The 27,540-nt window shown below is 38.9% G+C and overlaps 2 protein-coding genes across 13 annotated transcripts in view; one reads left to right on the top strand and one right to left on the bottom strand.

Annotated features, from left to right (window-relative positions):
• LOC113535724 (probable E3 ubiquitin-protein ligase HERC1) overlaps positions 1-9,406 on the bottom strand; it is a 66,953-nt gene extending 57,547 nt beyond the window's left edge. For 11 of the 12 annotated variants that reach the window (XM_034311085.2, XM_034311086.2, XM_034311077.2 and 8 more), the window contains exons 1-2: positions 9,114-9,406; positions 2,368-3,355 (exon numbers count right to left, since the gene is read on the bottom strand). In XM_034311085.2, the coding sequence (XP_034166976.2) occupies positions 2,368-3,315 (948 nt within the window). In that variant the 5' untranslated portion in view covers positions 3,316-3,355; positions 9,114-9,406. Of the gene's footprint in view, positions 1-2,367; positions 3,356-4,446; positions 4,767-9,113 lie in introns of those variants that run through there. The other variant, XM_034311078.2, reaches the window with a different exon arrangement.
• Positions 9,407-14,542: 5,136 nt separating this feature from the next.
• esm1 (endothelial cell-specific molecule 1) lies at positions 14,543-20,910 on the top strand. Its single transcript, XM_026928729.3, has 3 exons — positions 14,543-15,088; positions 17,453-17,593; positions 19,009-20,910. Exons 1-3 carry the CDS (start codon positions 14,722-14,724, stop codon positions 19,158-19,160), a joined length of 660 nt encoding a protein of 219 aa, XP_026784530.3. The 5' UTR covers positions 14,543-14,721; the 3' UTR covers positions 19,161-20,910.
• Positions 20,911-27,540: the final 6,630 nt, after the last annotated feature.

The following is a 27,540-nucleotide window of genomic DNA, read 5'->3' as shown; positions in this document are numbered from 1 at the left end:
TCACACCTGTAACTCAGAACTCCTGAAACTGCGGTTTTCACACTGATGGACTGAACACTTGCACAGTATCGATCTGAAAATGCGTTGTAAGGGCGGAGAGAGACTCGAGCCCTCGTTAGTTCGGTGCGGTTTCCTGCTCAGATGCATGAGGGGGTGAAATAAGGATGCAATCATACGCCATTAGCTGCTAACCTCGACATCCTCTTACACCAGAACATTCAAGATAAAAACTGTAGCTCCTGATGTTTAAAGTCTGATGTTTTTACCTCTCTAATATCGCTATCAGGCAGGACTGGGCGATATGACGATATTATACTGATATCGTGATAAATTATGCCACAATATCACAGGTATAGATATATATATATATATATATATATATATATATATATATATATATATATATATATATATATATATATTTCTAACAGTTTTTAAAATGCAATTGCACACTCTGATTTAATACTGAACCTTTAAAACTGCATAAAAAAAAAAGCGTAAAAATTTTAACAATTCAATCATTTTCTGTTTAATTAATTTTGTAGACACCATAGACATTTTTTTAATTAAATTTAATTTACTTAATTGATTTATTTATTTTTGCTGGTAGTTTGTTATCCAAACTTCAGTATCGTATCGTAAGTATCACGATCTGATATTTTTGTCATATTTTCCACCCCTAGTAGAGAATGTTTAAATTTACGACCTCTGCGCAGGGAGACGAGTAGTGCTGCCAGTAAAACCTCAACGAGGCTCAAAGGTTTAAGAAATAAAAAGAAAAAAAAAAGATTATTTATTTAAGTGGTAGATGATTAATAACTTTGTCTCAAATGCTCTACAAGATTTAATGCGGTGTTTTTGTCTTGCGACGCATAAATCTACGAAGCGTCATTACTCAAGCGAGGATAAGAGCAGGACTCGAGGGGAAAACGGGCGTGTTGCGGGCCGAGTGTTTGCCATCGATTAAGATGTGAGTAAATCTGAGTGGAGGAACAGCCGGCTCCAGCCAGAAGCTTTCAAGACTGGGCCGAGAGCCAAGAACATGGAGACGGGAAAAAATTGGATTTGGAGTGTGGAGAAATACTCGGAGAAGAGGAGTGAGAGAGTTTGCACCAGTGGAAGGGAGTGTAATCCTGCTTACTGATGCAGTAGTACGAGAACAAAGGGCTGAACAGAAACTGAATGGAAGTGTGTGTGTGTGTGCGTGTGTGTGCGTGTGTGTGTGTGTGTGTGTGTGTGTGTGAGATTCATCCATTACGTAAACCACATGGTATCCATTAGCTACACATCGGCGATCTGGTCTGCTATCTGATCTGCACCGGTGTGCGCTACTCGTACTCACAAATGCAAATCTATAACATTTCACATGTGCTAATGGGCAACACTGAGAACCCAGGGTTCTAAAGGTTCTCATAGGTTCTCTAGGGTTCTCAAAGGTTCTCTAGGGTTCTCAAGGGTTCCATGAAGCACAGTCAGGGGTTTTCGGTTTCGTTATAATGTTGGAAATCACAACCATTCCCGTAGTTATTACGTTTATTATTATTATTATTATTATGTTGGCTTGACAGAGACAGTGTAATGTCCCTCTTATTCGTCCTCCTCTATACGGGAATAATTTGCTTGTGCTTTCGGAACAGATCGGAATTACGGTTGCCATGTAAACGTTCCAAAGTTTGTTTTTTCCCCTCATAGGAAGTCATGGGAAATTTTTTTTTTTTGTTGTTGGTCCTGCCTTTCACACGATTTGAGAATACTAAAACCACAGCAACCAGCTGGAACGAGATGGCAACCAATTAACAAGTTAGCAACCAGGTGAGATTCCTTAGCAACCACCTAGATACACCCTAGCAACCACCTGGAATATTAGTGAAACCTCCCAGAAATACCACAGCAACCATAGCAGCCACATAGCAACGCCCTAGCAACCACCAGGATTAGTGGTTGTAACTTTAAAGGTGTAATCTGTCATTTTTAAAAGTTTTTCTAAATCTATACCAATAATCATTTTTACAAAATACTGCTAAAATGTGTTTGGCAATATTGCTATGCAGTAGATCTGGCAAGTTTTTGTTTCAGGGTTCTGTTTGCATTTTTCTGACCCTGAAATAAGCTCCACCCCCAGCTAGAACACAGCTGCTAAGCCCTGCCCCTTTTCCTTAAAAGGCAATTCATGTGTCATAGGCACTTTAAACACAGTTGGTTATTGAGTTGGTTACTCACACTGCAGGCAGCAGAAGATGCTAAAGATGCTAAAATTTCAAACTGCTCCTTTAATTATGAGAAAAATACTAACTCTCCTGTTAGTTTTTTCTATGATGGATTTGTTGCTGTTATGACGAACCTGCTGAGAAATACACAAACACGTACCGAGCACTGTCTCATCTGCTGCAGGATCTGAACGATGAGCTCACAGCTCACGGCCAAAGGCTCTGAAGATGAAAATGAGGATGCAGATGAAGACGACGATGACGTAGCTGCTAGCGCCACCTCCACCCACTCCAGCAGGAAGCGCAGGGCTCCTCTCTGCACAGCGATGCTCAGGAGGAGTTCGAGTGCCAGGCGCCGCCCGGCTGGGTCCGCCCCTCGCCCGCTCGCTGCAGTCTTCTTCAGAAAGTCGCCCACCTGCGCCATGCACTCCAGCCCCACCGGCGCCATCTTGTTCTCGTTAGCTAGCGAGAGCGGCGGCAGGGCCGAGAGCACCGACTGAGCCGTGCTGAGGACGTCGTTGCACAAGGTGACGTCCTCGAGGTTCCCGCGCTGCCAGTTCTGCCTCAGCAGAGCGAACAGGAGGCTCAGTCCCGTACGTACGCCCATTTCGATCAGCACGTCCGTTCCGGATGTCGTCCTGCCTCTGACGCCTGATTGATGCGGATCGGAAACGGGCTCGAGAGCGCCGCCGTCTGGCCCCGAGGAGCCCGACTGAGGCGCAGGAGGATGGCGGAAGCGGTCGTGGTACTTGGTATGAAGGGCGTAGTAGATCCTCTGCAGTGCCACCAGACGTTGATGCAGAGAGATGGAGAAAGGCCAGTGGGCGAGGACGCGATGGCTGAGGCAGCGCTGGCTACGCAGGAGCGCCCGCAGGTACTCGTCGCGTTCCTCGTTGGCGCTGGAGTCGTGCTGGAAGTCGGGAAGGCGTGGACCCAGCAAGTCCTGGACGGGCAGCGCCAGAGCCATCGCCTCCTTATGATGGAGCAGCTTGGCGTAGAGAGAGGAGGCGCCGCTTCGGGTGGCGGTCTGCGTGCTGTCCTCCGCCGCCCAGGAGCTGTTCAGGTGCTCCTGCCACTTCAGCATGACGTGGGTCTGACAAGGCACCATGGCTGAGCATTATCCTCACACACACCCAGGGGGCACACAGCTGAGGGAGAAAAATAATTCACAACTCAGTTCCTGAGTATCAGAGCTAACACTGAATGTGTGTTTACAAAATCAGCCATGCGGTTCAACAGCTACAGCATAGTAAATTCTCAGCTTAGCCAAAAATTCAATATATACAATTTTACCTTTACTCCAAATAGCTAAACTGGTAGCTACAAGCATCTCAAGTATTTTAGCTGACTGACACACGGGCCAAAATCCACTACTTAGAAGTATTATTACCTCTCACCTATCAAATTCCCTTTTAAAAACTAATCAATATCTGCTAAAGTAATCAGTGTCTGCCAATAATCACTTTAACAAATCAGTACATCACATTTCACTGTATAAATGTCATTAGTACCTGTTAAGATTGTGTCTTACATTTTAAACCTAATTAGTACCTTTAAAAGCTGATCTTTTAAAAGAAATCAATACATTTTAAAACCTTTTAAAAGTAATCAATACCCATTAAAAGCCACCATTTTCAATAATCAGTAGATTTTAAAATCCACTTTTAAAAGTAATCACAATTCATCCTTTACATTTACTTACTTTTAAAAGTAATCAGTACATTTAAAAAATAATCTTTAAAACTAACCAGTACATTTAAAAATTAATCTTTTAAAAGAAATCACTACATTTCAAAATTAATCTTTTAAAAGTAATCAGTACCTTCCAAAAATGTAAAAAAATAACCATGACCTGTTAAAAATCAATTAAAAATAGCCAGGACCTTTCCAGATTCCCTGCAGAAAAATAATTAGCAAAAGCATATTTATTAAAAAAAAAAAAAAATTAACCTACTAAAAGTAATTGAAATTTATTAATTAACCAAATGGATTAGTAGCTTAATTAGTTAATAATTAAAATTACAATTAAAATGAAAAACTTCCGGGGCTCAACCTTGACTCTGAGAAATGCACTGTATTATTATTATTAGTGTTGTTGTGTATTCTGGTTTGCGATCCAGCTGCTTAGCCAATTCCAGTTAGCCGTATAAATGAATCAGATGCAGTTCTCAATCTAGATGCTCATCATCTTAGGATGACTTCCTGCCGTGCGCCGGTTAATAGCCAAGAAGAACGTTACCCAGAGGTCCTAGCTCCAGACACTTCTCGCTCTCTCGCTCTGTGGACGGCACCCAGGAATTTATTACACCACCGCCGCCGCTATACAGTTTCTCTAAGTATAAAAATATAACAGGAAGCATCTCAAAGCTTTAGCTGTGGAACGAGCCTGGACTGGTTCAGCTTCACGCTAATGAAGGTGGTGTGTGGCGTTTATATATATAAACGGAGACATGAAAATAAAACCGAGAGAAGTCTCTGAGAGAGAACCACACTTTGAGGAGCTCAGATAACGTTACTGCCATGACACTTTAACCTCATTATTATTCCAGATTTAGATTTACTGAGCACGTGCAGGACCCGGTGTTACTATTAATACCGGCGTTAAGTAGCTAATCGTTTTAAACCAGCGAGTGTAAAAAATAAAAAATACAGCCCACTTGTGAAGCATAATTTCACCATATTTAAAATAAGGCTTGCTTTAATACGTTATCGTTTCTATAGTAACGGCTAATTCACAGGGACTTGTACGGCAGACGCTCCACGTAATCTAATTATAAACAGATTGTTATTATTTAAGAAATAAATACTAGTAGTATAATTGTTGATATGGTGAAGGGCAAGGAAACATTGATGTCACATTTATTGAAGGAGTCTCCAGTGTCAGCGCTTTGTAACGCACAGAGGAGTTTACGCTTTGCGTGACAAGCTACGTTTTTTTTTTTTTACAAAAGCAAAGGACTATTTATAGCTGCTCTAACATAAGCGAGAACAGGAAATAACTTGTTTTTCGGACGTGCCACAAATTAAATGTAACTATAAATGGATAAAAAAAAAAAGAACAGTGTCATTATTTAACAAAGCAAAAATGTAGGCCTAATCATTGACAAATTGTTCTCTTTGGAGTATAAATAACGTAAATTTATCTATAATATTCACCAAAATATTCAAATTAGTCTAGATGCCGTCGCCTAGAACATCATAAATTTAACGACTTCCAGAAATTCTATATTCATTTATAAAACCCTGAACTATGTAGCAGGAACGGTAATGTGTGTGGAACCGTAGAGTATTTTTCAATGATTGTATTTTAAAAAGAGTAAACAGCATATTGCTAGCTTGGCGGTGTTTTTTTTTTTTAATAAGAAGACAAACGTGTATGTTGGTAAACGTGTAAAAGACGATACTGGAGTGCGTGAATACAAGACTCGTCTTTTATACGTCGCGGGTCGGTATTCGGAGTATTGCGTACGCGTAAACGTAGCTATTTACACCACCATGTTGGATCGTGACGAGCTGACGCTACTGCCAACCTCTAACAGCGAGCCGAATCTCGAATCTCTGACAATACCATCTTTAACAGCTTAACAACAGAGAGAGTCGTGGCTCCTGTGACGACTACGGCCTTGACTTTGTGGGACGCCGATCATATTTCACAGGATGTCGGAATCTCGGCGACGTGCCAGACCCTCACACACCACGGACAGATTTATCGCCGGGACATTTGAGGGTGGAGAAGGGCAAGGGTACAAAAATCTGGCTGCAGTGAAACTCTATATTAATTCTGGTAATGTGGCTCGGATATATTAGTTTATGTCTGTTTGCAATATTAATACATGAGATCACTTTGGGGTCCAAGCACCAAAGATACCTGCATTGCGAGTTTTAGATTTGACTAAACATTTTTTCACCAATATTTAGATGTGGACCTTAAACACTACATCACTGTAATAGAACCTATAACTCTATAACGATGGTTCAGATAGTTGAAGTCTAATGGTTCAGACTGTTTCATGTCTGACGATTGTTTCAAGTCTGATTGTTCAGACAGTTTAGAGTCTGGTGGTTCGGAATGTTTCAAGTCAGAGGGCTCATGTTATTTCGAGTCAGATGCTTTAGGTGGTTTCAAGTCTGATGGATCTAATTGCTTCACGTTTGATGATTCAGGTTGTTTCAATTCCGGTGGTATCGGTTGCTTCAAGTCTGATGTTCAGGTTATGTCACGTCTGATGGTTCTGACGACTTCAAATCCTCTGGTTCAATCTGCTTCAAGTCTGATGGTTCTGATTGCTTCAAGTCTGATGGTTCTGATTTCTTCAGGTCTGATGTTTCAGGTTGTTTCAATTTCGATGTTTAAGATCATTTGTTGGTGCAGACTGTTTGAAGTCTGATGATTCTGATTACTTCATGTCCGATGGTTCTGATTGCTTCAGGTCTGATGGTTCTGATTGCTTCAGGTCTGATGGTTCAAGTCCAGTGGTTCTGATTGTTTCAAGTCTGATGGTTCTGATTACTTCAAGTCTGATGGTTCTGATTACTTCATGTCCGATGGTTCAGATTGCTTCAGGTCTGATGTTTCAAGTCCAGTGGTTCTGATTGTTTCAAGTCTGATGGTTCTGATTACTTCATGTCCGATGGTTCAGATTGCTTCAGGTCTGATGTTTCAAGTCCAGTGGTTCTGATTGTTTCAAGTCTGATGGTTCTGATTACTTCATGTCCGATGGTTCAGATTGCTTCAGGTCTGATGTTTCAAGTCCAGTGGTTCTGATTGTTTCAAGTCTGATGGTTCTGATTGCTTCAAGTCTGATGGTTCTGATTACTTCAAGTCTGATGGTTCTGATTACTTCATGTCCGATGGTTCAGATTGCTTCAGGTGTGCTGGTTCAATCATCATCAAACTTGAATCAGATGATCCTGAGAATGTTATTAGCAATGTTTGTTGTACTGACAGAAAACTTGATGGTTGGGGTTAAGACCACGCCCTAAATGTCCTCAAGAAGTGCTCTGACATTCTACGACTAGGTGGCTGTGTAATTAAAGAGCAAAATAAAGTGCTCATGAAAACAAATTCCTCTCCACACAGCACATTACAAAGTGCTTGGACCCCTTAATCGGTTCTTGCAGCTATATTCCAGTTTTATTTATTTAACATTAACCCTTCTGTACTTTATCCTGTACATGATTAATCCTGTAATTAATCCATGATTAAAGCTGCCCGTACCTCATGTAAAACTTTCTGTAAACAAATGAAAGTGAACTTTCAGCGAACTCTCCGGGCACAAAGCAGGTTTCGAAAAGGTGAAAAGCCTGGAGCACAGAACGAGCTCAGACAAGCACGAGCCACGGACGCTGGCGTTTAACCGGAGAATCTACATGCCTGTGACTCAGTGGCTGGATTTTTATAGCTCAAGAGGCTTAATAATAGTCCTCACTTATATTTAATTCAGCCATCCACTTAGTCACAGATGCTTTTCTTAGCATTAGACAAAAAAAGATGTCAGACGTCAGCAATTGATGACACGCAGTAAGGCTATCTACGGGTGAAACGGATCCAATTTATTGCTTTAAACTGTCCAATATCCAATTCTGAATCGGTTTAAAATCGACACGTTTCTACCAGTTTGCGCATTTGAATCCAGAAAAACAACACGGATGAACCTCCAAATGAAGCGTCGGGATAAGAACGAAGCCTGGATCTGGCGTACAAAATACTGGACGTTCTTCTAGGGCTGTGCGATATTATTACGACGTGTGATATAATTTGTCACAATATTCCTTTCTTGGATATCGTGGATATTGTATTTTTTTATGTTCAAAATTTTACATATTTAATTTTTTTTCCTCCTTTCAGTGTTAAACTATTTTTTACTTTTTATTATGAGCAATTCTATAAATCATGATACAGGTCGTGTTTCGTAGAAATGTCTTAGAGAATCAAAAATTATACATTTTGCTCATTTTTATTTCTGCTTTATTAAAAAAAAAAAAGCTAGCTAGCTTGCTTGTAAGTAGGTAATATTTGCTAAATGATTTTAGATCACAACACCATAGGGTGTGCTTTTGCAGGAAAATAATCAACGACAGGACTGTGTGATGAAGCGGGCTGACTGTAAACATTGTCAAGTTGATTATTTTTCTGTAACAGCATGTCGTGAAGTGTTTTATTCCTCTTATTCGCCAATCATTGATGTATTATTGGTTGGATGTTGGTGGTCCGCGTCATGTTTTTTTTTTTCCTCTAGTTTAATTATCAAGTTTTATCCATTCTGTCGATTAGTTGTTTACGTTACTTATAACATCAACGAAACACAAAAGACAACAAATTTGTAGAAGCACCAAAATCATGAACCGCACCTTTAAAGAAAAGTCTAGATTTTAGATTTTTGTGCATCTGATTTTTTCTTTCCTATGACAGGTCAGGATTTGCACCAATTTTAATTTCAGTGTCCTAAATAATCAGATAATTAGGCATGCACATTTTATGGAAATTATTGTGCATGAATATTTTATTTTATCAAACCCATGGACACACACACACACACACACACACCCATGATTAAACACCATAAAACTGTCAAACAAGTGGCAGACACACACACACACACACACACACACACAAGACGTTTGTCATGGTTCACTTTCCCACCCAATAAGACCTGGAATAAAGAGAAGAAATCCCAGACTGAGATAAACAGGTGTATACAGAGAAACGCTGCCTGAGTCAAAAGGCGTTAATGACAGGGACAGCTCTTAGCCAGGTTAGCATTAGCTCAGGGCTTAAAACGCCTAAAAAACAAAGTGACAGCTCAGAATGTAGCATTATTTCTTTAATACAGACTCCAAATCCGTGCTAAATCTGCCCCAAAAGACTTAAAACCAGCAGAACATGTAACGCAGCACAGATCCTACCTCCTCTGTTCCCGGTGTCATTCACACCCAGCCACTCTCTCCTGTCCGCTAGCTTTACGCAGCTATTCCCTTATCATTCTGCTTTTTTATTATTATTATCATTATTACTCCTGCAAATAACTCGGGTCAAGCAACTACAGCTACTTATCTGAGATTTTATAACAGTAAATATTCTCGACAACAGTCAGGTATGTTTGAATTTTAGTTTTCAAATCGTCCCGGTGGAACAGAATATGGCTTAAGTGTTAGCTTAGCCCGCTAGCCCGCTAACCTCCAATTCACGCTAGTGCATCTGCGCTACACTGGCACTGTTAAAGCGCCGCCATGGATACGGAGCGTGCGCAGTTTACGTAGCGCGCTGCGCAGTTTGCGTTAAACGCGCCGGTGCGCTATTTTAGGATTCACTATTAAATGTACATAACAACAACAACAACAACAACAACATAACAAAAACAACCACGACAACACCACAACAACATAACAACAGGAGGAGAATTGTATTTATGTAAATATTTGTTCTGTTTTTGTTTGTTCACAGTTTTTTTGTGTTTGTTTTTAATTTTGTTTATTTATTTTTAACGTCTTTTGAGATTATTTGGCAAGTGGACCCTTCACTACATCCACAAACTAAACTAAATAAATTAATTAAATATTTTTTAAATAAATGAAATCTAATAAATACAACAGATTATATCCAACAGATGACTTATCAAAATGTCAGTACTTAATTTAATCTCCAAAAGCTACATTTTATTATAAATTAGAATATATATATTCTATATATAAATATATATAATGATAAAATGTACATTTGTTAATTGTTTAGACTGGCTAGCATTTTTTGCATTATATTATATTATTTTATATTATATTAATTATAACATTGTTGTTTAATACATTCACAGTATTTTATTTAAATAAAAGTTACTTACATTTATTAATTGTTTAGACTTGCTGGTATATTGTGCATTGTAGAACAGTGTAGTATAGCATAGCATGTATAGTATGGTGTAGTACAGTGTAGTATAGTGTGGTATAGTAGCATGTATAGTATAGTACAGTACGGTACAACAGAGTATAGTATAGTGTAGTACAGTGTAGTATAGTAGTATGTATAGTATAGTACAGTACGGTACAACAGAGTATAGTATAGTGTAGTATGGTGTAGTACAGAGTAGTACAGTGTAGTATAGTAGTATGTATAGTATAGTACAGTACGGTACAACAGAGTATAGTATAGTGTAGCTATGGTGTAGTATAGTAGTATGTATAGTATAGTACAGTACGGTACAACAGAGTATAGTATAGTGTAGTACAGTGTAGTATAGTAGTATGTATAGTATAGTACAGTACGGTACAACAGAGTATAGTATAGTGTAGCTATGGTGTAGTATAGTGTAGTATAGTAGCATGTATAGTATAGTACAGTACGGTACAACAGAGTATAGTATAGTGTAGTACAGTGTAGTATAGTAGTATGTATAGTATAGTACAGTACGGTACAACAGAGTATAGTATAGTGTAGTATGGTGTAGTACAGAGTAGTATAGTGTAGTATAGTAGTATGTATAGTATAGTACAGTACGGTACAACAGAGTATAGTATAGTGTAGCTATGGTGTAGTATAGTGTAGTATAGTAGCATGTATAGTATAGTACAGTATGGTACAACAGAGTATAGTATAGTGTAGTATGGTGTAGTATAGTGTAGTATAGTAGCATGTATAGTATAGTACAGTATGGTACAACAGAGTATAGTATAGTGTAGTATGGTGTAGTATAGTGTAGTACAGTGTAGTATAGTAGTATGTATAGTATAGTACAGTACGGTACAACAGAGTATAGTATAGTGTAGTATAGTGTAGTACAGTGTAGTATAGTAGTATGTATAGTATAGTACAGTACGGTACAACAGAGTATAGTGTAGTGTAGTATGGTGTAGTATAGTAGTATGTATAGTATAGTACAGTACGGTACAACAGAGTATAGTGTAGTGTAGTATGGTGTAGTATAGTAGTATGTATAGTATAGTACAGTACGGTACAACAGAGTATAGTGTAGTGTAGTATGGTGTAGTATGGTGTAGTATAGTGTAGTGTAGTATGGTGTAGTATAGTATAACATTCATTAATGTATTTAGGGGTGAGTCGTGGTTAGAGTGTCAGACTTGTAACCTGAAGGTGAACCTGAAGGTTGTGGGTTCGAGTCTCAGGTCCAGCAGGGATTGTAGGTGGGGGAGTGAATGACCAGCGCTTTCCACCACCCTCAATACCACGACTGAGGTGAGACCCTTGAGCAATGCACTGAACCCCCAACTGCTCCCCGGGCGCCAGAGCAAAAAAAAAATGAGGCTGAACACTGCTCTGGGTGTGTGTTCACAACTATGTGTGTGTGTGTTTGTGTGTGTGTGTGTTCACTACTGTGTGTGTGTGTTCACAGTGTGTGTGTGCACTTGGATGGGTTAAATGCAGAGCACAAATTCAGACTATGGGTCACCCTACTTGGCTACACGTCACTTCACTTAATAGGTTCACTGTATTTTGCGATTATATCATTATCCATCCATTCTCTGTTCCTCTTATCCCTATTACTAAGGCGGGGGAAATCCTGGACGGTGCGCCAATCACACACCCATTCACACACTACAGACAATTCAGAGATGCCAGTCAGCCTGCAGCGCATGTCTTTGGACTGGGGGAGGAAACCGGAATACCTGGAGGAAACCCCCGAGGCACGGGGAGGACATGCAAACTCACAGGGCGAGTTCGAGGCAAACGTGCTAACCTCTAAGCCACCATGCCCTCCATCATCATCATCATTAGTAGTAATGGTAATGGTAGTAGTGGTAGTAATATTAAATTCATGCACGTACAAGTGATTCCACAGCGCCATCTTGTGACTTGGTCTTGTAGCAGCAGCAGTAAAGCTGAACACAGAAAGCTGAGTAAAGGAAGAACTTTCTGGATCACAGATTCACATCTCCTGAGCTGAAGAAACTCTGCCCTGATCCAGGTTCCTGTGTTCTCCCACTCTCATCCACCTCCTCCACTCTCCTCCACCTCATCCGCCTCCTCTGCCTCATCCACCTCCTCCACTCTCCTCCACTCTCCTCCGCCTCATCCACCTCCTCCGCCTCATCCACTTCCTCCACTCTCCTCCACTCTCCTCCACTCTCCTCCACCTCATCCACTTTCTCCACTCTCCTCCGCCTCCTCCACTCTCCTCCACTCTCCTCCACCTCATCCACTCTCCTCCACCTCATCCGCCTCCTCCGCCTCATCCACCTCCTCCACTCTCCTCCACTCTCCTCCACTCTCCTCCACCTCATCCACTTTCTCCACTCTCCTCCACTCTCCTCCGCCTCATCCACTTCCTCCACTCTCCTCCACTCTCCTCCGCCTCATCCACTTCCTCCACTCTCCTCCACTCTCCTCCGCCTCCTCCACCTCCTCCACTCTCTTCCACCTCCTCCACCTCCTCCACTCTCCTCCACTCTCCTCCACCTCCTCCACCTCATCCACTCTCCTCCACCTCCTCCACTCTCCTCCACCTCATCTACCTCATTCACTCTCCTCCACCTCATCCACCTCATTCACTCTCCTCCACCTCATCCACTCTCCTCCACTCTTCTCCACCTCCTCCACTCTCCTCCACCTCCTCCACTCTCCTCCACCTCCTCCACCTCATCCACTCTCCTCCACCTCCTCCACTCTCCTCCACCTCATCCACCTCCTCCACTCTCCTCCACCTCATCTACTCTCCTCCACTCTCCTCCACGTCATCCACCTCATCCACCTCCTCCACTCTCCTCCACCTCCTCCACTCTCCTCCACTCTCCTCCACCTCCTCCACCTCATCCACTCTCCTCCACCTCATCCACCTCCTCCACTCTCCTCCACCTCCTCCACTCTCCTCCACCTCATCTACCTCATTCACTCTCCTCCACCTCATCCACCTCATTCACTCTCCTCCACCTCATCCACTCTCCTCCACTCTTCTCCACCTCCTCCACTCTCCTCCACCTCATCCACTCTCCTCCACCTCATCCACCTCCTCCACTCTCCTCCACCTCCTCCACTCTCCTCCACCTCATCTACCTCATTCACTCTCCTCCACCTCCTCCACCTCATCCACTCTCCTCCACCTCATCCACCTCCTCCACTCTCCTCCACCTCCTCCACTCTCCTCCACCTCATCTACCTCATTCACTCTCCTCCACCTCATCCACCTCATTCACTCTCCTCCACCTCATCCACTCTCCTCCACTCTTCTCCACCTCCTCCACTCTCCTCCACCTCATCCACTCTCCTCCACTCTCCTCCACCTCATCCACTCTCATCCACCTCATTCACTCTCCTCCACCTCCTCCACTCTCTTCCACCTCCTCCACCTCCTCCACTCTCCTCCACCTCATGGAGGGCTTGATAGGCAAATAAATAAATAAATAAATAAATAGAAACAAAAAATAAATCCAGTTTAAACCGGTACAGATGGAGCGCAGTTTGAGTTCATCCCTGCGTACACACTATACACACTGACCACAATCACATTTGTAAACAAACATAAACACAGCGACGTCTTTTGTTTTCTTGTTCTTAAATTATTTAGTTTATTTTAACTTCCATAAAACTTCCATAATATAGTACAATAAAATATTTTATATACTAATAATTTATATATTTTATATAAAATAATATATATACATATACACACACGCACACATTTTGTTTCTGTTTGACATTGTGTGTAAATAAATAATCATATTATTATTATTATTATTATTATTATTATTATTATTATTAATCTCACCAGGGTAGTTATGCATAGAAGGAAAAAAGACCACACAAGGATCACATCAGGAAACCGGAACCGGAAGCGGGTGTGTGTGTGTGTGTGTGTGTGTGTGTGTGGGTGGGTAAGGGGGGGGGGGGGGTAAACGTGCAAACAAACATCCTAAACTGAAGAAGTGACAACAGTTTTTACACCAGTCCTGGATTTCTAAAACGTGTGTGTGTGTGTGTGTGTGTGTGTGTGTGTGTGTGTGTGTGGATGCTGGGGGTTGAGAACAGGGTTGCCAGATTGGGTTTTGAGACTCTTTTGTTTGGATTGGGCAAGAAACGTGAAAGTAAGGGCACCTTGATCAAAGTTATAAAAAAAAAGTTATTAAAGCTAATATCATTTCAATTGAACAAAAATAAATAAACAAAGAAACAAAAAAAACAAATATCCATGTAACAAGTCAGCTAATACATTTATTTTACTTTGATCTAAGGTATCATTTTTCTGTGAATTTTCTATGAGAATTTTTACTGATATTTTATTTTAATAATGTTACTTCAAATTGAATTTAATTTTAAATTATAAATATAAACACTGCCATTTTTTTAACAAAACAACAACAACAACAACAATAACAACTATTGAGGTCATCACAATCAACCTGGCAACCCTGCTGGCGGAGGAAACAGAGAAAACCCCACCCACCCGAGCATCCTCAGCATCACCGACACCGGATTGAGGAAACTGACGCGCCGGTTTTAAAGCGCGCGAGCGTGCTGCGCTCGAGCTTTATTCGCGTTTCCAGCGCTGATCCTCCGCCTCGTGCAGCCATGAAGCCGCAGCATCTTCATCATCTTCCTCACCATCACCTCCCTCTTCTTCTTCTTCCTCATCATCATCTGTTGCTCTTGGCCGTGCTCGTCGTGCTGGAGCCGCGCGAGCTGGCGGCGTGGGGCGCGAGCGTGAAGTACGCGGTGAACTGCCCGGAGCGGTGCGACCCCGCGCGCTGCGGCGCGCCGCGCTGCGCGCGCACCGTCCTGGACGACTGCGGGTGCTGCCGCGTGTGCGCCGCGCGCCGTGGTGAGCACTGCTACCGCACCGTGTCCGGAGCGCACGGCGTCAAGTGCGGCCCGGGCCTCTACTGCGACTTCTACAAGGACGAGGACGAGTACGGGGACGAGTACGGCGTGTGCAGAGGTAAGAGCCGGGTGAGGAGGGTGGGCGCGCGCACGTGCGCGTGCGTGTGCGCGTGCACTCAGCTCACCTCTGTGACCGGGAGCTCACCTGTTCATAATATTCATTACTCTAACACTCCGGTGCATGAAGCGTTCTGTGGATGCTCCTAAAGCTTCTCTCTCTCTCTCTCTCTCTCTCTCTCTCTCCAAAGAACCAAAAGAAAATGTTTATTTCTGCACATTATAAAAATATTATATTATATAATAAAATACCTGCATTGATCATGCTACACATTATTATTTTTTAAATTTAGTGACTTAGCAGTTTCCCTGTCGTGCATGATTACGTCATTTAGTGTAAAGTTAAATAGTATATTTTACAAAAAACAAACAAACAAACAAACAAACAAACAAAAATATTAATTCAATTGAGCCACTTTTAAATGAATGAATGAATTAATAAGAATTTTAACTGTCCTGATTGTAACGCTTGATGTTTGTTGTTTCAGTGTTTTCTAATAATCTATATTTGTCGTTTTGTTTGAATTGTTATTTTAAAGCATCTTTGATTGGTAGATAGATAGATAGATAGATAGATAGATAGATAGATAAGTGTAATTGACATTACCTGAGTGATGGACATTGAGACAGCTGAAGAGCGTTAGTGCCTAATGACCTGCGTCCACGTCCAGAAGGTTGTGAGGTCGAGTCTCGGGAGCGTCAGGGCTTGATGAGAGTCAGTCTACAGCCGGATGAGTACCGATACCACTGTCCTGTCCGGTACCAGACCCTTAACCCTGCACTTCCTTTCAAAAAAGAGAGAGAGGACAAGAGGATATAGGACATTCCTAACAATACAAAGCCCAATAAAGATAAAGATGATCTTCTTTTCCTGCTTCTCGCCTCGGGTCCTGAGGAAGCCGTGATCTAATGTTTACGCTGCTCAGATAAACCTCTTAGTACGCTTAGTACAAGACGAGGAATTACCACACGTGCTGACGTGGAGCTGCGCGCAATCATAAATCCTCTTTTAAAATGGTTTATAAAGTTATTTCGGCCCTTTCTGTGAATAAATATCCTAAATAACTGGCTTTGTTTAAAATCCAGTCATGAAACGGTTGTATAATATACACTGAGTTTATTGGCCACAGCTAATAACCTGCCAGTAAACTGTAGATTTTTAAATTCCTATATAAAATAACTCAAATGTTTATTACACAGTAAACAGAGATTAATAAACTGCCACTTTACAGGAACAATGATCGTAATTATTAGTACTTCAGTGTTGTAAATACTGCGTAAAAATGAAAATGTCAATCACATACATTTACTTACCATTTTTTCTGTACACTTTTAGAAGCTACTTTTACTCTAAAACGTAACTAATAAGGGAATAGAGTTCAGGTCACAAATACAGAAATGTTAGTGGAATTAGTTAATTAGTTAATCAGAGCTGGTGATTTTGGTAATTAACCCCGTCGTTGTGATAAATGATGCCAGAGTAGACTGGGGATTGTGATATCTTTTTAATTTTTTTTAAATAAATGTTTTTTTTAATAACAATTACAGACTTTACAAGCAGCTGATTTGATGTTAAAACTTTGTATTGAATATTTAAAATGATAAAAATATGAACTTTTTTGCAGACTTTTTGCAGAAGTTTTAGTCCTTCTAAACAAGTCCTTCTAAACAGCTCAAATTTTTTTCTCATATCATTAAAATAAACAAAATTATAATTTTTTTTCTCCTTTTCAGTGTTAGAATTTAAATATGATCAAAAAGAATTGTTTTTATTTTCTTTTGTTTCCTGCTTCTTTCTATTTATTTCTCCTTTTCTGTGTTAGAATTTAGTTTTGTTGGCAGTTAATTAAATATAATCAAATGAAACATTTCACAGAATTTTTTTCATCTTTTTCAGCATTAAAGAATGTAGCTTTGTGGACTTAATTATCACTGAATAAAAAATGAGAGTGTAGTAATATTTAAAAAAAATAATTACAGATTTTTACTTTTTCTGATTTCGGTGTTCTAATTTTTTTGTGGATATGAAATAAATATCATGGAATAAAAATTTCTTTTTTTACATATTTTTTAAACACTTTTCTTTTTTGCAGACATTAAATAAAACTATCATGAAAAGCAAACTCAAATATTGTAAAGCATATCGTGTATCATAGAAATGTCTTCAAATATCATATTTTTTTTTGTGTCATATCGCTCACTCTGACAGTCATTTACAGAAATGTCACAAGTGTGAAACTCACATTCTGTTCAAGGAAACATGAGAGTTTAGAGTTTAGTAATAATTCGGGAGAAATCAGAATGATATCATCATTAATAAACTAAGTGTGATTATGAATTTCTGTGTTTTTTCCCCTCTCCTCAGATTGCATGTTCGGGACGTACGGAGTCGAGTGTCGCCAAACCTGTAACTGTAAGGCAGGAGGACTGTGTGACAGAGAGACGGGCGTCTGTCTCACCTTCAAATTCTTCTCCAAAATGGCCAACGCGCTCAAGACACACGAGGGCGAGTAGCTGATACGAAGGTGTTTTAGTGTCCATCTGTAGTGTAGCGTGAATTAGTGCACTCATTTTTCAGACGTTTGCTTTGGATCTAGCTTGAAGTTACCGTACGTGGTGTTTGTTCTTACACCTGTGTCACATGTTTGATAATCATACACTTCATCCTGCAATCATTTACACCTCAAAAAAAGAGTATAACCTTTTCTCTTTTTAAAAAAAATAAGATTTTAACCATTCAGTGGGGTTCAAAATTCTGGGTTCATTACCAATAATGCTACTTAAATAAGGCTTATTAAAGATACGCTATCCTAACACACAGTGTTACACACCTCCTGTACCACAGCGCTGTTGAATTCTGGATTCTGATTGGTCAGAAGGCATTGATTCATTTCCTGTAACAGCAGCACTGACGGTAGCGCAGGTTTATATTAATGCGCTCGTTCTGATATGTTATCGTTTCTATAGCAACAGCTCATTCACAGGGACTTGTACGGCAGACGCGCCACACAAACGGATTAAAAAATGTCTTTAATCTGTGAGATGTTTATTTAACATTTATGGAAGGAGTCTCCAGTGTCAGCGCTTTGTAACAGTCAGAGGTAAAGCTGTAAGTTTTTCAGGACAGAGGAGTTTACGTTTTTTGACAAGCTGCCATTTCGCTTTTTTGTCCTCAAGAGAGAGAAAAGAGAGAAGCTGATGAGGGAACGTCTGTTTATAGCTGCTATAACGTAAGTGAGAACAGGAACTAACTTGTTTCAGAGGCACTGAATATAACTATAAATGGATGAAAGGTACAAAAAAACTGAAATCATTGGCAAATTGCTGTGGTATAAGAGGAATAAAACACTAGAGGATGTGCTGTAACTGCGATTCATCACACCATCTTGTCATTGTTGATTATTTTTCTATAACAGCCTGACACGGTGTGTTTTATTCCTTACTTATTTTTATTCCTTATATATTACACTCGTTTATTTACAAGTTTCACTAATAACCAAATATTTCGGAGCGCAAATAGCTTTACGAGGAGATGTTGAAGAAACAAACCTATGTTCCAGCCATCAATAATCAATAATCCTACTTCTTACTTATATTATATTAACATTCGTTTGCCTTTATTCAAATGTTACGTAGTGTTTTTATAACAGTGTATACTCTCAGTATAAATACTGCATCTAAAACTTTTGCACAGTGCTTTATTAGGGAAAAATGATGGTGATGTTTGCTGAAGTTGTATTAATTAGTGCCTCGATATCACATTTATTCTCCATTCAGCTTCACTCAGGAGAAGTCTTCTCCCGAAGATGTTACAGCTGACATCATTTCAGGGTTTAAGCATTTGGATTTGAACTCACAACCTTCCACGTGCTTATTACTAGCTGCTCATTATTGTATACTGTTGAATTTTTGTTTGTGTAGGTAACGAGGTGGCGTCAGGAGACGGGAGCAGCAACAACAACGACCACAACAACAACAACAACAGCAGCAGCAGCAGCAGCAGCAGCAGCAGCAGTGCTGGAGACGGACACGCGGAGCGGTCGTCCACTCCGAAATGGCTCGCACCTCGCTGACACACTCTCGTCTCAATCTCAGCTCAGACAGTCCGCATGTAGCATAGTAAATTAAAAACGACAAAGGGATATATTTTAATATGTTTAAGAAAATCTATTAATATTGTATCAGAGCTTTTCGTTTTTTGTACTCTATTGTAATGACAGGATTTAACCCCTCCTGTTCTGCCACTCAGACAACATTCACACCACAGCGCTGTCCAATTCTCGATTCCGATTGGTCAGAAGGTGTTGATTAGTTTCTTATAACAGCAAACGGTCTATATTCATGCGCTCATTCAAATGCGTTTCTATAGTAACAGCTCATTGACAGGGACAAAAAAAAACACGCATAATTGTTGATATGATGGAGATTTTCTTACTGAGAAGGACGACGTTCCGTTTATAGCTGCTACAACGTTAACGTTAAAACTTACTTCCTACACAGACATTCTGCAACATTAAATGTAGCTATAAACGGATAAAAAGTACAATGTCTCATTCATTAATAAATAAAAAAATTTGCAAATTGCTGTGGTATAAGAGGAATAAAACACTTCAGGACATGCTGTTGCAGGAAAATAATCAACTTCAGAGTGATACCAGTAACTTTGCTTCATCACACCACTCATGAAGACTATTAATAGAAACAGAGCCCCAAAGTTCACTTATTTTTTCACTCTAATGCATAAACATATCACTGAACATCAGCTCTGTCGTGTATATGGATATAATTTTGTAAAAGATTTTTTTAAAATCATCGTTTATAAAAAAAAAATTGGTACAAATCTGAAGGATTCTGAGTCAGACAAAGCATGAGGGTTAAATCCTGTCATTGTGTTATACCAAAGCGTGCATACTTACTTACAGACGCATGGACATGTAGAAACTGACCACACACACACACACACACATATATAAACAAACTTTAAAAGTAACATTTACTTAAAGGTAGTTGATCAGTTAAGACAAGTTTCATGTCTGGCGTTTGTGTTTTTTTTAGTTTTTCGCTGGAGTCTCGAGGCTGTATGCTATGTAGCTAGCAAGTAGCTTATATCTACCAGTTCAGCATTGTGCAAAATGTTAAATCAACACACAGTCGCGTTCTTCCATCAGTTTCAGCATTTTGAACAGACTTGTGGTTGTTTCTGATGCACTATTATCTGTAAACATACACAGAAAGACATGAACCAGGCTACAAACAATCGTAGCTGGTAGAGTTTAGTGTCAGACTGAGGTAAAGGGGCATGGCCTAACAGGTAGAACTGTACGTTAGAAGTGATTCAGATGATAATAAAGTTCTCATTTGATTTGTACGTAATGAAACGCCTTGTCACTACATTAGCCTCATGTGGATCAGCTCCAGCAGAAATATAAGACCATGAAGCTAGCTTGGCTGATCAACAATATTTGTGGTAAAGGAAACATATACCTTTATTTTTTACAATATTTATGTAATCCAATATACTGTATGTACGTATATACTAAAGCAACATATTTACAGATTTACACTTCAGTCTCTGTCTGTGAGTCTTTTTTTTTTTACCTGGATCATTACGTTTTACATTTATAACAATCTGAAAAATGCTATGTTGTTTTGTGTTTTGTGAGTTTTCCTCTTCTCTATGTGGCTCCTTTAAATCCCTGACCTTTCTGTCACATCCATGAATAGCACACCGTATGTTTCTTGTTCTGTTGCTTTGGGCTTTGGTGCTAAATTAAACTACAAAATAAAAAAACTAAACAGAAAGTCTGCTGTTGTGATGGTCAGTGTTTGTTATAATAGTCTTACAGGGTCCGAAATAAGCTACAGGAACATTGATATATATCCTGAAAGATGGAATATTAACAGTAAAGTTTAGTTTTAAAAGATACAAGACGTTTGCTTCAAAAAATTAATTTTAAAATGCTATTTAAAATAAACACACAAAAGAATTTGGTAGAAAAGTAGACATTTGAGTTGACATAAGCTCTCAAAATTCTGCGGTGCATGTAATATCGCATGTAATATTCTCATAAAATTGTACTTTTATTTCTCACAAAATCGCCGTAATAAATCACACCCTCATTCAACACCATTTCCCAATTCTGAGAAATAAACAGTAAGCCAGTGTCTGAGCTCAGTGTGTTACTTAAAGGCCCGTAAACTTGATTATTTTCTTTATTAATAACTAAAACAACATTATATTTCCTTTATTAATTAATCTGAACATGTCGTGACAATCGTCACTGCCGCTTTGTTTTTTATAAACAGGAGGAGATTAAAACTTTGGAGAATCTAAGGCTGTATTGATCATTTCACAAGTTACTGCATCATAACATATAAGAGCCAATCAGGTTCCAGTATGCAAATTAAGCCTATTTGCCTGCAACACTGGATTACCAAAGTAAAGTAAAGTAAAGATTTCCAGTTAGCTTATTTATTTTATTAATTTTTTTCTAGTTGAAAAACATTGTTTATATAAGTAAATGTAAATAAACACTGTTAACAATATTATTAAATTAACTAAATTCACAAAAATGTGGCATTTTTAATGTTTTAAAACAATTTTTTACAACAGTTTTCTTAAAGTTAAAAAACACTTTGACACGATATCATTTTGAGGAAAAGTGCTAGAAAACGGTACACAGAAACTCAGTCTTGACGTTTTTTGGACAAATCAATATATAGACTAGATAAATGCCCTCTTGAACTAAGAAAAATTAAACTGGAGAGGGATTAATTATTCTTCAGTATAGGAAGAATAAAAATATAAAAACTTTGAGTGATTTTACAGGAAAGGTAGTTGAGCTGTTTGCTAAGACCAGATGTTTATGCTTCGTTGTTTTTTTCAAATATTATTATTTTGGAAAGCGTTCTTGCTAATTTAGTAGAAAAGAAAACAGACAACCACTCAGCTCGAATATGGTACGCAGTTCCCCTGCACTGAAACGTGCCAAAACCTATTACACAAATCAACACATCAATGTTTTCCCGAAATAATAAATTGCTTTTACCTAAACTTCCTCATCTTTCCCATCGTTCCCTTCCGCTTTCTCACCACTTGAATCTTACATCAGAAGCACCAAGAATACCACGATGAATGTTATAAATACCCCGCCGAGGCCCTGAGCTCTCCCCGAGCGTTCGTATTGAGGCTGTTTTCCAGCGTCGCACTTGTTTATTTCCTGCGCTTCCTGACACCTGTGAAAATGCCTCTACTTCCTGTTGTTGTTGTGTCTCGTTCAGAGACGCGAGGCCAAAAAAAGCGCCTGGGATTCGTCGAGTGGTACACGTCACAGGCTGAGAGAAACACGGATCATCCGGAAGTGCCGATCCTCTGCACTTCTTTCCCAGAGCGCAATTCCAAACACCTAAACATCAACAAGGACACGGAAAATCACACACACCGCCTTTCACACAGCTGATTCATTTACCAGCTTTCTCATAACTGAGAGCTCAGGGAGAAGTGACCCCATGGAGGGCAATGACCCTTCCTTTATATACTAATAATAAGTATTATTCTGGCATATATATACTTACTGGAGTATTACTGATATTGAACACTTTACTCTTACTTAGTTACATTTACAAAGGGGAAAAATGTATGTTTTACCCTTTACATTTTAATTTTGATCTTTAAAGTACTTTCTTTAGAGTACAAATCTCAACGTTCTCTTCTTCTCTCATTCCAATCAATCAAATGGGCTCAGTTTAGCATCCAATAAAGTTCATGAAAATAGAAAAAACTATGAAGAATCAAGCCAATGCTGAACTGCAGTGCTGAACTCGAGGATGTGCACCCCTGGCCCTACCTCAGTAAAATGCTTCAATATGCTGGAGTAAGCATGAACTTCATCTAAATTTAAAAAGTATGTTACAGTAACTGGCTATATTCCCCTATATGAGCCTGTATTAGCCTGTTTTCTCTGCTAGCGCTACGTTAGACTAGCATCGATTCTAGCAACTAAGATAAATTGCGAGGCAGCGAGTCAAATTCTAGCTAATGGTAAATATTGCAAACATACAGAGTAATTACTGTAGAACAAACATCATCTTCAAACTCCTTTTCTTTTTTAGATAAGCAATAGAAGTGACTTTTCACATGAATATGTAGCATTACCTTAATTTCATCAGTAAAAACATCTTCTTTTCTTTACTACCTCAGCACATTGCTGGATTTCTGGATACTTCTACTTTTATCTCAGTAAGATTTCGACACAGTTTCTGTACTTTCACTTAAGTATAATTTCTCAGTACTTTGTCAAAATCTTAGATTAGATTAGAGTTAAATGAACTCAATAAAATTAGCAAACATTATGTCAGAGAAATAATTGGTCACTTTTACTCAGTAAGATATTTTCATAGGTAACACTTTGAATTCAGTGTAGCTTGTTATTATATATATAATATTTTAAGCTGTTAATAAGTCATATTACATGGAATGAATAAATTGATCAATTATTAATAAAGCATTAGTTACAACTAAGCAATAATTAAATATGTCACTTAAAATTGTTATTACAGTCTCCATTGTTCATCGTAATCTCCTACAACAGCACGCCCTGGAGTGTTTTATTCCCCTTATACTACAGCAACATGCCAAAAATGATGTTTTTATCTACTAAAAAATGAGATATACTTTAAATCTATTACATTTAGCTTTCATTTAACATTGTGGAACATCCATGAACCAAGTTCATTCCTGTTCTCAGTTACGTTATAGCAGCTATAAACAGTCTTTCCCTCACCGGCCGCTCTTCATTCTCTCTCTTGAAGTTTCTCTCTCTCACTTGTTGTGTTTTTGTCACAGAGGAACCACTTCTGTTGTGAAGAAACCACAAATCATAAACTCATAAATTATTCAGCAAACCTAATAAATATTTAATAAATAAATGTTTAACAAATGACTGACTGTGACAATAATGGTATAAAGTGGAATAAAGATGGTATAAAGTGCCTTTAGTGAAAAGGGCCAAGTATAAGAAGACCTTTATCCCACCTGCGATTGGTGTCTTAAAATAAATTTTTTATGTATTATTATAGTTGTGAAGTGATGTATGTAATGTACAGTGTTGTTGTGATGATTATTTGTACTGTTTGTGTGTTGAGCCTTTTGTCTAAAGACAATTTTCTACCCTATTTGGGATAGACAATAAAGCTTTTGAATTGAATTGAACTGAATAATCAGAGGTAACAAAAAAGTGGGTTGGCCATTAAATTAATAAAATAAAAATAAAACCCTAATATCATATTTTAAAGGATGTACATCTAGAAATATCTTTTTCATGAGAACATTCTACCCCAACATACCACAACAAATGAATAAATAATATGCCTTTCTATTAATATTGTAAAGTATAACTTTAAATAAATACACTACATAAATATTATACTGTATGTTACTGAAAAAAGTTTCTCAACAGTATATTTTCACTCAACACACTTCGTGATGGCATTAAAACAGCATGTATAAAAAGCCTCAGTTTAATGATTCAGGAATTTTTTTACCTTCCTGATGATGCTTTTTTAGATGATATATATATATATATTTTTGGGAAACTCTATTCATGGCCTTTTCCATGGGATTTTCCTCCTTTTCATCCGTTATTTCCTCAACATTCCTGAGTGCTTTTTAAACATCAGAGAAAACAATGAGCTTTGGTGCCGCAGCTCAGTGATTTATAGGAATTTTGAGATGGAGAATTTATAGCGGGTTTATTGGGTGAGTAACACATCATACACAGAGAACAGGATTAACGAGCAGGGTTCCATCCAGCTGGAGGTGTGTTTTGGGTGAAATAGACATTAATATTTGTTTGAAAAAGATAAATTTAAAATGCACCAACACCAGACTCAGGTAGGGGGCGTGGCCTGAAGTCTGGACACTGAATTCATTTGAATTTCATTTGAATTCTTTTTGAATGCAGCCTGAACTTTGTACTTTATTAAACTTTATATTCAAACACTGTGAATGATCCCAATGAAGTCTTTCAAACCCAGTTGGTTAGATGCTAATCTTGTTAGTTACATTAGCCTCGAAGCTGCATCAGAAAACCAGAAAAAATTATTAAAAATGTATGATATGTTGAAAAACCAGGAACAAGGAGCATAAATAATCTTCTTATTTTGTCTTTTGGTATTGAAACATAACAATTTTATGTTAGAGAACAGTGTGCTGCTGTGGAGTTTCCTTTTTTTCTAAAAGAAAAGAATTTGGTCCTTTATTGAGTCACATAAATAGTTTCTTAAAAACATATGGCCTTTAAATATGTTTCATAAACATAATTTATTTTTAAAAATTAGATATAGTCTGTCAAAAACAGTCATCTTAAAGTCAAAAAAATGTTTGCTTTGGCAATCTCATGTTTTGTGAGAGTTTTTGTGTGATTTTTTTATTTTTTGTATTTCGAGCTTTTAGTGGCAGAATTCTGTCACTGAAATCTGATATTATTATTATTATTATTGCTGATATAAATAAATTGAAATAATTAATAATAATAAATACAAATTACATAAATTTTAAATTAAAGTTTATTTTAAAAAATATTATTTTTAACATTTTAAAAATGCTACTAGATTTATTTTGATTTATTTTGGATACTAAATTAGTGCTATATTGCATCTTGAGAACATTCTGGTAAATAAAAATTCTATATTCGAGTGTCTTCAGAAATCTTTTCCCATATAAAAAGTCATGTGTGATCATGGCCTAGTAAAGAAGATGGAGAGAGAGAGAGGGAGAGAGAGAGAGAGAGAGAGACACCAGCTATGAATGGATGTTGAATTCTCTTTTTTTCCCCTCCCATCGTTCCCCAGAGAGCTGAAGAGCGTGGAGCCCTGCAGCCAAACAAAGACCCCGCTGTGAATAACAGGAAGGCCGTGGTGAGAAAAGCCTGTTATCGTTCTCCTCGAAACACGTCAACGTCGCCCTTCGCAAACAAAGGTGTGCGCAAAGCCCAGTAAATAAGTGTGATTTACGGCAAAGTGCCCTCAGATACTCAGCACTTGTTTATTAGTCGCACTCCAGTACATCACCGAGTGTCGGGCCATGACCTTCTAGGAAATGAAGCTACGTCTGGGTGCACTGCTCCACAAACAATGAATCGGATATCTAAATTTGGGAATAAATAACTGATTAGAGGTTTGGAATTCCACAGAGTTCCCACCTCGCTCGATGTGGCTTTGAAGTGGGCAAGGGCGCATTTTTGCACGCTCTCCAGCAGCAGCGTCAGATAAACACAGGAATCTTGTACTTCAGGGGAATGTCGGTAACACTACTGTAGAGCTCTCACAGGTTAAAGGTCAGGTCAGAGGTCATGCTCAGGGTGAAGGGGTAGTTTTAGGAAAATGCTTTTTGCTTCCAGTTGTTAATGGCTGCCCTTCAAATGGAAGAAAAAAAAACCATGACAAAATGCCCTCTAGGGTACTGCTACGTGCGAGAAAACGTGAAGTGCTCGCAAGACTGCCTTTCTAGCGGATAATAAGTGATGAAGTGCCCTCTAGGGTGCTGCTACGTGTGAGAAAATGTGATAAAGTGCCTTCTATCATGCCACTATGTGCGAGGGTTCCCTACATGCAAGAAAACATGATGCAGTGCCCTATTGGGTGCTCCTCCAATGGAGAAAATGAAATGCTGTGCCGTAAAGGCTTCCCTACATGTGAGAAAATTGCTTTTCTTCATTTTCTTTATCTGTTCCTTTCCGGCATTCTTAAGTAAACTGTGTGATCGGTGTTGTTAAACAGCACCATCATGTCCAACACCATCATCAGAACTCCGACTGAGGGAAGATCTTCAGGAAGTACGGTGTTTATCGCTTTAGTACACACCCAGAGACGATGCTGAGGAGCACTGAAGCTGGTCTGCTCTTGTGACTCGTCGAGGATGAACACCAACCTTACTAACACACGTTTATTGATTTTTCCTTTAATGAGTCACTACTGTTTACTTTAATTACCACAAACTCAACATGGTAACATTTCATTTTTTGGAAAATGAACATTTGGAAACCTAAAATTCCCCCTTTCTACTGACACATTAATGCAGAAAACATGCATAATGCAGAAGATATAAATATCAGAGACGAAATTATATGAAGAATTGTTGGTTCCTTTTGCAGACTGTTTATTTAATTGAAATTTATATAAGATTACCAAAGTCCTAAATCTAATCCAACTAACTCAGTATGCTTTGTCAGTAGCATTCTCTGCTGTACTTTGCTTCCAATCTGAGAATTAGACTCACTGCAGCGCTGTAACCTGAGAGTCTGAGGCCATCTATTGGAACTTTAGAGTTACTAACCGTGAGGAAACTTCATGTCTGAGTGTTTCGACTCGAGTCCAGTCTCAACACATTTTCTTTATAGACTTGGATTTATCTCTGATTTATTGGCATTTAGACTTGGACTTGCTAAATATGGT

This window comes from Pangasianodon hypophthalmus, chromosome 15 (genome assembly GCF_027358585.1).
Source record: "Pangasianodon hypophthalmus isolate fPanHyp1 chromosome 15, fPanHyp1.pri, whole genome shotgun sequence".
Taxonomy (NCBI): Eukaryota; Metazoa; Chordata; class Actinopteri; order Siluriformes; family Pangasiidae; genus Pangasianodon; species Pangasianodon hypophthalmus.
The sequence above is the reverse complement of the archived record's forward strand: the minus strand, read 5'-3'. Positions and strand labels throughout refer to the sequence as shown.